The sequence below is a fragment of the Solanum pennellii genome, chromosome 1 (genome assembly GCF_001406875.1).
Source record: "Solanum pennellii chromosome 1, SPENNV200".
NCBI lineage: Eukaryota > Viridiplantae > Streptophyta > Magnoliopsida > Solanales > Solanaceae > Solanum > Solanum pennellii.
The window spans coordinates 106,443,258-106,455,863 of NC_028637.1; the positions used below are offsets into that span (position 1 = coordinate 106,443,258).

Below are 12,606 nucleotides of genomic sequence, written 5' to 3' on the forward strand. Positions count from 1 at the left end.
CTAGGCAACGTGACTTTATGATATTGATTAATCATAATATATAAAAGAAATGATTAATAATATTCAAACATTTAACATCTTTATGAAAGTCAAGAGGATATGTTATTTTGTCAACTTATTGTCGTTGATGTTAAAATAGCCATTTATTTTTTCCAATGGACAATCTTGATTTTTGAAAAAATGAAGAATGGGATTTGACAAACATATTATTCTATTTCTTTTTACTCGAAAAATCCTGGCAGCATTATTGTTTAGAGTAACAAAGTATATCACATATTGTTTCAATAAAAATACTTTTGTTTTTCTAAGGACCAATTGCTTATTTTTTATTTTGTATTTTACCTAGAGGAAAAGAAATTGATTTATTGTGCTTCATTTTATATATCTTTTCCGATATTACAATCTTCTGAAAACATTTTTGATGTAATTCCACGAGACTTTACTTGGTGATTGGGGCAGGCAATGTCTATGCAGACTTGCCCCACCTTATGAAAATAGAGAGGTTTTCAATGGACTCTCGGCTCCACTTATACATGAATATTATTATAATAACAATTAAATAATAATAAATAAATAAATAATATGATAACGGAAACGAAATGATATACACACTCATACTAAATGGGAGGAAATGGGCTTAAAATGTCATTCTAAGTGATCAGAAAATACCACTTCTTTGAAAATAAAGAGGACTTCGAAATGATCTTGGACTTGCATATGGGCTTTCACAAAGAAAAAAAAAAAGAGCCCATCCAACTTGACTCCAATGCATTCCACTATTCGTTTACAAAATTAGAGGCGATAAAATTAAATTCATTTTAAATAATTCGTTCAACTTGCTTATGTTTAAATGGATTAAATGCAAAAAAAATCATTGAGACCCCTCTTATGAAATCACACCGTATTATTGTTACATATGCAAAAATGAATTACATCATTGTGAATCATGCTAATTTGGAATCAATTCTCTATACAATTTGGATTAATTATATTCACATTTTTTTCTTTAAAATTAATATTTAAAAGGGTGTCAAATTTGAATATTGTCAAATGAATTGGGCTATAACCCGTTATCTACTCATTTTTAACAAAAAGCGAATTATGCATATGTTATACTTTAACGTGCCTAATTTTTACTCAATCTTTGGACATTCTTTCTTCTAATAATAACAAATTACTATTACTAAAAAAAAAAGTCTATTTTAATTTTATTTCTGAAAGAGATGTATTTTTTATTTAACCAAATTTATGAATAAGTGGCTATAGGATGGTCAAGGATCAATAATAAAGGAATACAGTTAGCAAAGGTCGGAACAAAAAATTGGTCAAATGTTAGTTAACTTGTGGAGAGAGTGTACCAATTTTGTCGCTCCACCATTCAACTAGATCAATAGAAAGAGAAAAAAGACACTATGATATGAATGAATATACTTTGTTCATAATCATAAATCATCTAAGAAAATTAATTGATTCTAAGTTAGTAGAACCCAAAAAAAGAAAAAGGAAAAAAAAGAATTATGGCACAATTGCAACCTGAAAGATCAGTAGTTGAAGAAAGTAGTACAACACCACATTTACAAGTTAAGAATAGTAATAATAAGGAGGATAGTGCATCTTTCAAATTTAATGTTCAAGCACCTGAATTTGTACCAAGATCTCATACTACTACTAGTAATACAACAACAACGACAACTCCAATTTCAAGTTATTTTTACCCATATTTTCAGTATCTTTCTGGGGGTAATACTACTTCTGATTGGTTATATGTTGCTGATCAAGACACTCTTTCTTATCTTCCTAATCAAAATTTCTCTGCATTGCTTCAAAAAGATGTTCTTCCTGAAGACGTCAAGAACAAGATCATCAAACAGGTTATTCACATTATTATTTCATATACATAAATCCGCTTTTCATCTACTAACGTACCTGATGGTTGATATATTTTATAGGTTGAATATCAACTTAGTGACATGAGCTTGTTGGCAAATGAAAACTTATTGAGGCAGATGAATAAGGACCTTGAAGGATTTGGTTAGTATTAAAAACTTACTCCTATTTCTCTTTTTCTTTTTTTGTTTTGAATGTCTTTTGATTTGAAATTATGATTGTATGTACTACTTCAGTCCCAATTTCCTCTGTTTCCGCTACGAAGAAAATCAAGTCCCTCATAACTAACCAGCAGACACTTGCTCATGCCCTCCTGTCATCTACAAAACTGGTACATTGATAAACTTTTTTAATTTGAATTTATAAACATCGATTGATAAACGAACTCAATTTTTGTATACTTTGTTATGAAGATTGTAAGCAATGATGGCAAGAAGGTTAAAAGAAGAATTCCATTTACTGATAAGGATAAAGAGGAATTGCAGGTAAACTATATAGTTTTTTATTGAAATTTTCATATTTTTATGGTGCTAATATTATGTTTTGGGGCTTCCTACTTTTAGTTACGCACAGTTGTTGCTGAGAATTTACCAGATGATCACTCACATCACAACATTGAGAAAATATTCAAGGTAGCTGGAAGGTGATATTTTTGCCCCTTACTTTAGATATTTTTCATCTACTTAACTCTGTTTCTTCTATGCAAATTGAACTAACTTGTTATATTTGTCAATTCAAGTGTCAAAACCATCCGTGTATGTCATCCCCAGGATCCAAACTTGTCGCGTGCTAGAGGAGACATTGGCATTAGCAACAAGGTATTTTAAAGACTAACTCGTTCAGTCATTAACAGCTAAGTCTGATTCATTAGGAAGAAGTTCTCATTCTTTTTTTTTTGTTTCTTGCTAATATTGAAGCTCCATGCACTGATTGAGTTTGAGAATCCTGAAGCAGCTGAGAGAGCAGTATGTGGATACATTTTTAAGATTAATTTATGTTCTTGAGTTTAGTCGCTTTACTTTTAATTTAAATCGATTTCATTTTGGATTTGATCAGGTTGAGAAGTTAAATGATGAAAGGAATTGGAGAAAAGGCCTACGAGTGAGGTTGCTCCTCAGACGTTCAGTAAGTCTTATTTACTGTCTCATCCTATCGATATCACTTAACAGATGAATATTTGTTATGAAATGTTTCGTGGAATTTGCAGCCAAAGTCTATACTAAAGATCAGGAAGTGTGAATTTGAAGGATGTTTTGATGATGAAGATGGTGTGCCCTCTGAAGACTCTGATAACAACAATGTAAGTGATGTCATTGTTATTATTAACGATTTAACTTATATACATTGTCAGTATATATTACTAATAGTTGTATTAAAAATGTTAGGTTGAAGACGGTGTAGGATCAGCTAAGAAAGCATGGAACAAAGGACGTGGGAAATTAAGAATGCGTCCTCAAATTCATGGTGGTCGAGGCCTACTTGCTGCACTTCCACAAAGCAGCAGCAGCAGTAGCTCAGGTGTAGGTGAAGGAGCAGTGAGACAAGTTACGAAAGGGCCAAGAATGCCCGATGGAACGCGAGGTTTCACCATGGGAAGGGGGAAGCCTCTCACAGCTACTATTATATCTGGAGTACATGTTGCCTAATTGGAAATTTGATTAATTTTCCCCTTTTGGTTAGTCACAGAAAAGAAAGATTTTGGATTTCAGAGTTTTTGAGAGTTTAAGGAAATAATGTTTATGTTCTACTTTTATGCAGTGTTTTTTGAGCATTCATTCAGTTAACAAAAGTGTATAGTAGTATATAAGTTTTGCTTTGAGACTATTTATAACTTGTTTTTGTTCTGGAATCTGAGATTTGATTTTACTTGTTAATTTTGCATTATTGACAGACTTATTCACCACTTGTATTCTTCTGAATCTTTCTAGTTTAATATATAATTGTTGGCATAAATTATGATTATTGATTCATGTTCCTGTTTAAGGGAATAAAGATCGAGCAAAATGAGACCATTTTGCCTTTTATCAACGTGCATTGGCATGTTGCGGTAATTGAACTTATAGTATAACTTTCTATAACAATATTATTTGTTCAGATATTTATTAGTCCATATACGTATTTGTATATAGAGAAATATATGTAATATATATGTATTATAATTATTTAAAAATATATTATGCTTATTTAATAAAAATTGACACATTATATTAAAATGTGTGATAACTATATTATCTATTAATAAAATTTATATCACATGTGTATTAAAATTTATTTTCTGAAATATGTATTAAAAATGATTAAAAGTGATTAAGTGAAAAGAAAATATTATTGCTATAAATGGTAAATATTTTCTTAAAAATGATAAAATTCCACATTTTTAAGTTCTCTTATTACCATTATACCTTATTAGTTGTACAAATTTTCAAAATCACTTATTTTGATGCATCAGATTGATGTATCAGTGCATCAAATTAATGTATCTTGTGCATCATTAGTGTATCATATATAAAAATATACAGCAGGTTTATGTATCATGTATAAAATGTAACATATCTTATTTAACGATTAATGTATTTCGTGCATCATATTAATGTATCAACGCTAATATTATTGTATCAGTTTAAGGGATTTATGTAATTATAAAATTATAAAGATAAATAATGATTTTAACTTAAAAGTATGTGATTAATATATGTACGTAAGTTTCCAAAATAATGTACCAAGCCCATAAGTTGTTTATGCGTCCTTAAAGAATTATAATCGATTCATTATTTCTAAGGTTTTTCGTTGTTTCCTTCCTTCAAGAATAGGACAAGATAATATCTCTATAACATCGACCATATAAATTACAAACGAGGAGATTCTTAGTTTATTAATTTGATGTTTAAGGATATTTTATATATTTTTGTATGAATTATGATTTGCTTTTTTGACAAGTTTGTATAAATTTTGACAATCATGAATTTATAGTTTTTACAAGTTAAAAGATTTTTATGCTAATAATAAAAAATTATTTTAACTTTAAAAATCTAAATAACATATCTGAACTAAATTTTAACTCTAAATACCTGATCAAAATCACTTATTTGAAATCATTTCCAAACGGTTTAGGGGCCTTATGAAAAGGGTCCGGCAACAATATTTATCATATTAGCTATTAATAGTACGACAATGGCCCATTAGCTCAGTTGGTTAGAGCGTCGTGCTAATAACGCGAAGGTCGCAGGTTCGAGACCTGCATGGGCCATTCTTTTTTTGTTTGAGGTTGATGTCACAGAACCTTTTTTCTTGATTTCAATTATCTTCAATAAAAAAAATAACTTTATATTGTGTTAGGTTTAGATTTCTTGAATAATCACTCAACTAATAGTTTATATATTTTAGAAAAACCTTTCCTCTATATTCCAGTTTTCTTCGACAACAACAAAAAAATATTTGAAAAAATCAATTATATTATTTATAGATGATTATCAGCTAATTTTTGTATTCCAGGGATAAGTATATATGTAAACGTTTGTTCTAATAATCCCTTTAACCGGCACTCCAATAGAATATGACATCTTGGCCTTTGTGGAATGAAGAATTGCACTCAGAATTAAACTATAAAAAGTGGTGTACACACACGCTTTGTCTATAATATGTTAATGCATATATACAATACCAACAGATACTTGTCTTCTCCACTATTTCTATTAAAGAATTATATAATACAGTGGCAATGACAGTATCCTGCATTATTTGCAACTATTTCTATTGAATGGAATTTTCAGCACATGTTCAAATCTCTTATTTTAGTTTCTGTCTCATTTCAAAAGTGGACATTCATGTTAATTCTGTCTTATTCTCAACTATATACTTTTCTAGTGATCACCACTTCTAAGTACATCGAATAATGGCTGATTAGGTCATAGCTATCCAAGTTTGACATTCTGTTACTTGCTCTTGTTCAATTTTATCATCAGTAACTCAGATGTTTAACACTGTTTTATTATCCAGACTGTTGTTGTTATTTCGCGGATATGCACTGTTCCATTGAAATGATCGATAAGTGCTTTGATTGACATGCACTTCTTTCATCTCTCAGTGGTTGGATGCAACGTCGAAACTCTATTAAATATCTTTGCTGCATTTTGTTCTTAACTAATGTACTTGAGTTTAATAAATGTTAAAGTGGATAACTTCATCAGCACTGAACTTTAGTAAAATATACTGGTTTTCATATAAAATTGTAACGCTTACATGTCCATTAAGCTCACATGTACATAGTGGCATTCCCACTCTTAAGTCCACTAATGTAACTTAGTTTTATAAATTGCTCTATGTAGCTCCAATTACAAGTCACAAGAATCAGAATTGCTCAAACCTTTTAATACTTGAACGTTATGGCGAGTCGTAGTTTGCTCCCCTGCCTTACTGTTTTTTTCTGTATGATTAGTACTATGGCTCCTTTAACTTCTGGTCAGCTTGATTACAGTTACTATGATAGAGCATGCCCCGTCTTGCCTAGGATCATTCGTTGGAACGTTTGGTCAGCTCTCCGTAATGATTCCAGAATAGCTGCATCCCTCCTTCGTTTGCACTTCCACGACTGTTTTGTAAATGTAATTTCCCTAATAGTCAATTTATTGTGTACTACTCATCCTAGTTTAATTGCATACTCTTAGGGTAATACTTTATTTAGTCATCAGTTTATGCTTATGTTTGACAGGGTTGTGATGGATCTGTGCTTCTTGATGACACAAATGATTTCAAGGGTGAGAAGAATGCTGCACCAAATCGCAATTCAGTTCGAGGATTTGAGACAATCGATAACATAAAAGCAGACCTTGAACGAGCTTGTCCATTTACTGTATCTTGTGTGGATATATTAACTCTTGCTGCTAGAGAAGTTGTCGTCATGGTAAGTATCAACATATTTGACGTGCAGACAGAGTCGTTAAGTATTGTAATAATGCCTGAATATGAACCGAAGACTATATTTTCCTTTCGTCCTTTACAGTCAGGAGGACCATTTTGGCCAGTTTTACTTGGTCGACGAGATGGACTAACTGCAAGTGAAAAAGCAGCAAATGAACAATTACCTTCACCCTTTGAGCCCCTGGATAAAATCGCGGCCAAGTTTACTGATAAGGGCCTTAATCTAAGGGATGTAGTAGTTCTTTCAGGTACGTAGCTTCTATCCCCAGTATCATATTTTTGTATACAAAGAATCAATCCCCTTCAAAGTTTCTAGTGTAACAACATTTTAAGTATGGTTCTAATGAAATTTCTGACTCTACGACTTGTGTCATGTAATATAGGAGCACACACAATTGGTTTTGCTCAATGTTTCACATTCAAGAGGAGACTTTTCAACTATCAAGACTCTGGAAAGCCAGATCCACTTCTTGATTATTCAATGTTGTTAAATTTACAAAGCACTTGTCCTGAAGAGGGACCAAACACCAAAATTACTCCTCTAGATATACAATCCGTAACGCGATTCGACAATGCATATTACAGAAACCTTATGAACAACACAGGACTACTTGAATCTGATCAAGCTCTAATGTCAAATTCTGAGACAGCTGATATGGTCAAAGCCTACAGTTTGTACCCTTATCTTTTCTACCAAGACTTTGCTGCATCAATGGTAAAATTAGGAAATATTGGGGTCCTTACTGGAGAAACTGGACAAATTAGAAAAGTATGTGGCTCTGTAAATTACTACTATTAAAGTGTTTATGTTAAGTAAGTATGTGTAGTTTAATTATTAGACAAAGTTTATAAGTGTGTTTGCTTCAATATGTATTTTTGTACTAATAATATCAAATGATATCGTTCAAGTAGATATTTTCATTTTATTCTATTGGTTCGGTATGATTTATTCAATTTGGATCATAAAAAAGTGTCGATTTTTTTTAAAAAGAATATTGTAACGAAGGAAGTATATGGACAATGGGATCCCACTTAAGTAGGAAAACTTTGGTCTATTAGAATATATAATTTAAAGAAGGAAAAAAGGGTCCATATGCTTGACTTTCGATGTGCTAAAAAAAAAATATTGTACTCTTTTGTTCTTTATGCTCAACGCCCATTCAATTTTATGTTGTCACTGATTCTATGTTCTCTAAATTCCCTTTTAATAATTCTTTAGTTCGAATTTTACGTAGTATGTTTTTTTTTTATATATATTTTTCATATGATGTCTAATTTCTACGTTAAAATTCTAATTAAATTCGAATCATGCATTATAGGACTTATTCAAAAGAGACTCTCTCAACATAAATATTCTTCATATACATATTTTAAACCCAAGACCTTTGATTTTATAAAGTTATGGAAAGATAAAGGAAAGAAAGGGACGAGAAAATCATAGATTCATAAAAATAAATAAAATTAAATTATTTTCTCCCTTATTTTACCGAACATAGTCACTTGAAATGGTGTGTTATCTATGAAATCAGTGGAAGCAAACATAAGCTAATCTAATCATAATCACATACTTAATATAATTTCATAATTGAGACTCAGACTAAATAGAATTTTTGCAACTCTTACATTTAACTCACGGAGATAAAAAGATTGTTTCTAAGCAAAAATATAAAATTAAAAAAAAAATGGATTAGCAGGGGTGGGGTGAGGCTGACTAAACCTATGTGTTATATATTAACATCAATCTATCAAGCTTTTAATTTATCCTTTGTCATCTCCTGCAAAAAAGCATCTTAAAATTTGTGTGTTTGTGTTTCTTCTGTAGTATTATCAGTCATCACTATCCCCAATACACAGATATTCCTCTCTCACCACTGATTCTTTTTTGACACCTTTTCATGAGTATGTTTCTACTCAATTGCACTTTCCCACTAAATCACCAATAAATAAATCTCATTTTTACGACCTGTTTGCCTCAACAGTATTTGAAAAGAAAATTGAGAAAATGGTAATTGGTCATATAATTTGACAAATATATCAAGTTTTCAAGTATTAGAAAAATTAACAATTTAGCTTTTTTAATATTTTTATAATTCATTATTATTTTTCTCTAAATATATATTTTTAAGAAAATCGTTACTGCCCTGCGTATATATATAAAACCTCTACTAAATATTTTATTTTTTTGAAAAAATAATAATAAAATATTAAGAGCTACAATGTTTATTGGACTCCATTTAGGAGTAAGAAAGAATTTAAAGTTGAGTGACAAAATTTATTTTACTTCTAAAATTAAAAAAAATAAATGATAGGTCATGATTTTTAATTTTTTATTTGGTAATATTATTTGAGAAATGACAAACGTCGAGGGAAAAAGTAAAAAGCAATAATAAATTACTCAAGTAATTAAGAAAAAAGTTCTTTTAAATATATTTAGGAAAAATATAATGTAATATAGGATTGTCGGATTACAAAAATTTTTAAGAAATAAACATACGAAAGAAAACAAGTGTGATTAGAACTTTGCTTTAATTAATTAAATCTCAACTATTAATTCTAAACTATGACATGTGTCTTCAATCTAGATCAAAACTTGGAAAAATAGAGAGAATAAAAATGGATATGAGCCGGATTCAAAAAGTAGTATCTAGGTCAAGTTCTAATATTTGAAAATTTAAAAATTATCCCAAACTTTTATACTCTATAAAAAAAATACTCATTATTTATTAAGTCTAACTAATCTTTGTTACAATCTCGTTCGGAAAAGTTTGAGTTTTAATTTGAATTATAAAATTGAGAAAAAAGAACAATTTGTGTTTAATCTGTTTATAATTATAACTGAATCACTGACAAATTTTTGATTTGTGAATAATATATTGTCTTGCCTAAATTATTATTTTATTCTTGTAGATTGTTATCAATTATATTACAAGGTTATTTTTAAGAAATATATTCATTATAAATGATAATGTAAGTTTATAGGTATTTTTGATAACTTTTAGAACTTATTAGTATAAAACATATCTTTGAATTATGAATTTGAATCATCAAATGAGAAAATGTGAAAATAAATTATTTATCTTATACTTGTTTGTAGTTTTTAAATTTTAATTTTTCACATAATATATTTGATATTATGATATTAAAAAATATTTTAATATCTTTTTATTTTTTAATTGAAAATTGTAAATTGTATATATGTTAAATATAGAAAACCTAAACTCGCGAATATGTGCTTCAATCTTGCCTCTTCTTCTCCTCGCGAAAAGGATTAAAATTTGTAAAAATTTAAGGAATCCCATAGTGTAATTCAATAATTACACTCTGTCCCGACAAATTTAGTATTTACTAAAAATCCCTTAAAACTGTTGTGCCGTGATACTTTAGACTCTAGTGATACATGGTAAATGATACATGGTAAGTTTAAACTGTTAAGAAAAAAATGGAGAAAAAACGGTACATTTAATCTTGTTAACTAAAACAGCTTAAATTACGGTAACAGATCATTAATCAGCATTAAATCAGCACGTAATTGGATATTAATTTCAAATTTTGAAAATCAAATATTATATCATCTATTTTGAATACATTTTTTATGAACAATCTGTTAAATTTCGAACTGCAGTAATTTTATTGTTGTTACTGTGGATTTTTCAATATAATGAGTTGGGTTGGGCTGTCTCTTGGAAAATACTTTTTAATTGTAAAAATTTAAGGAATCCAACAACAGATTTTTAAGGAATCCAATATGTATCAAAAAATCATGAAAATTATTATCATGTATCAGACAATAGGTTTAATACATGAGTACTAAGTGGATTATAATGTTTAGTCTATGCTTTGACACATGAACTAGATGTGTATCATATGATTTCCTATGTATCAAGGGTTTTTTAAATTTTTTATCATGTATCAGTGATTAATTTCAATAAATGCGCCATCAAGTGTGCTTGCTGATACATTTTGAATCAGTGTGTATAATGTTTTAGATGATGCATTGATACATGAATTTGTTGTGTATCATAATATTTTCTATGTAGCATGAGGTTTTGAAAATTGTTATAATGTATCATTAACTAAGTTTAATAACTGCGTCATCAACTGTGCTTGATGATACATATAGAATCAGTGTGTATAGTGTTTAGTCGATGCACTGATACATGTATTAGATATGTATCACATGTTATAATGTTTAGTCAATGCACTGATACATGTAGTAGATATTTTGATACATATTGGATTCCTTAAAATTTTTACTAATTTCAACAACAGTTTTAAGTACAAAAATACAAACCCGAAACAATGTAGGCCTAACAACAATGTTTGCTGCTTCTTTTTTCTTTTTTTGTTGTATTTTGACAACCTTTGATTTTGATGTTTCGCCAGAGTCTTTGTTTTAATCCTTCTGAAGATTCATAGGATCATGCAAAGACTTTTTTCTATCTTCGTTTTAATTTCATCGTCGGAATCGTATATCCTTCTATTAATTAACGGATCCATTACTATGATGTAATAGAACAATTAACCAAAACAAAAAAGGGAAGAAAAGAAGAACTGATGATGGATTAAGAAGAAAAAGAAGAAACCAATAAAAGATGCTGGGTTAAGAAGAAGAAAGACGATGATGGATTAAGGAGAAAAAGAAGAAACCAATAAAAGATGCTGGGTTAAGAAGAAGAAAGAGGATGATGGAGAAAGAAGAACTGAAGACGTGATGGAGTAAGAATAACAATAAGAACGGGAGAGAAATTGTCCAGATTTTTGAAACTTCAAATTTTTTGAATTTTGAAATTCAAAATTTTAAAATTGGGTGTTTTAATTAAAATTAATTAAAATTAATAATTCAAAATCCAAAAACTGATTTAGAAGATTGAGTGTTATAATGGAGAAAAAATAGGCATTATATTGGGTAATTGTGTATTATAGGAGAGAGAATGTTATATATCTATACACTTATACTAAAATTAAGAAAAAGGGAATTATGTAATATTTAAAAAAAGAAGGGAAAATTAGAGAATATAAAACTTATAGTTGTGTATTTAAGTTATTTTTCCTTAAAATTTCCATATGTCTAACATAATTTTACCAAATGAAAACATTATACTTCATTGATAAGCTATCAGTAAGTCGATGCATTAATAAATTATATTTAATTTTTTATAAATAAATACTTACAATTACATGCTATTATAAATTTTTAAGTCTACATGATTTTTGAAAAATCATCGGTTAATATAATATTTTTCTCACGGTACTTAGAATTTCACATGATATCAATATGGATCTTTTCTTTGCAAATGTAAAATAATTTCTTTTAAAAATATAAAATATGAACTTATATTTCCAATTTTAAAATTTAAAAACTTAGGGTTCAAAGTCATAATTTGAAATTATGATTATAATTAGAATTGTCAATATAGACTAGACCCGTTGGACCGGCTGGCCTAACCCAGGATTTAATAGTGTTGGCTAAGATTTTTGTAGCTCATTTACAAAAATTTTTTTAGCCCGGCCTGAATAAGTCTGCTGATTTGTGGGATTAGATTTATATCGGTAGAGTCGGCCCATGGACAAATAATAATTACTTAAAAATATAATATAATATTAAAATTTAAAATTAAAGAGAGTCAAACTCAAAATAATTAGGTTAATATTTCTACTTTTACTTGAAAAAAAACTTAATAAATATTATAAAGGTAATTTTATTAACAAGTAGTAATTAACATCATGTAATACTGTTTTTGTCAATACTTATGGTAATATTTTGAAATTATAACTTATAATTTAATTTATTAATTTTTTAAA

At 28.9% G+C, this 12,606-nt stretch overlaps 2 protein-coding genes and 1 non-coding gene across 3 annotated transcripts; all 3 read left to right on the forward strand.

Annotated features, from left to right (window-relative positions):
- The first annotated feature begins 1,428 nt into the window (after positions 1–1,428).
- On the forward strand, positions 1,429–3,782 carry LOC107026231 (la-related protein 6C). The gene is made up of 10 exons (XM_027914046.1): positions 1,429–1,871; positions 1,950–2,031; positions 2,124–2,218; positions 2,301–2,372; positions 2,451–2,530; positions 2,627–2,705; positions 2,805–2,852; positions 2,944–3,012; positions 3,095–3,187; positions 3,273–3,782. Exons 1-10 carry the CDS (start codon positions 1,518–1,520, stop codon positions 3,531–3,533), a joined length of 1,233 nt encoding a protein of 410 aa, XP_027769847.1. The 5' UTR covers positions 1,429–1,517; the 3' UTR covers positions 3,534–3,782.
- Positions 3,783–5,060: 1,278 nt separating this feature from the next.
- Positions 5,061–5,134, forward strand: TRNAI-AAU. The gene has a single exon. It is a non-coding gene; the product is annotated as a tRNA-Ile (tRNA).
- A 994-nt stretch (positions 5,135–6,128) lies between these two features.
- Positions 6,129–7,730, forward strand: LOC107028849 (peroxidase 10). The gene is made up of 4 exons (XM_015230073.2): positions 6,129–6,488; positions 6,596–6,787; positions 6,887–7,052; positions 7,188–7,730. The coding sequence occupies exons 1-4, from the start codon at positions 6,270–6,272 to the stop codon at positions 7,601–7,603; spliced, it is 993 nt and encodes a 330-aa protein (XP_015085559.1). The 5' UTR covers positions 6,129–6,269; the 3' UTR covers positions 7,604–7,730.
- The last annotated feature ends 4,876 nt before the right edge of the window (positions 7,731–12,606 follow it).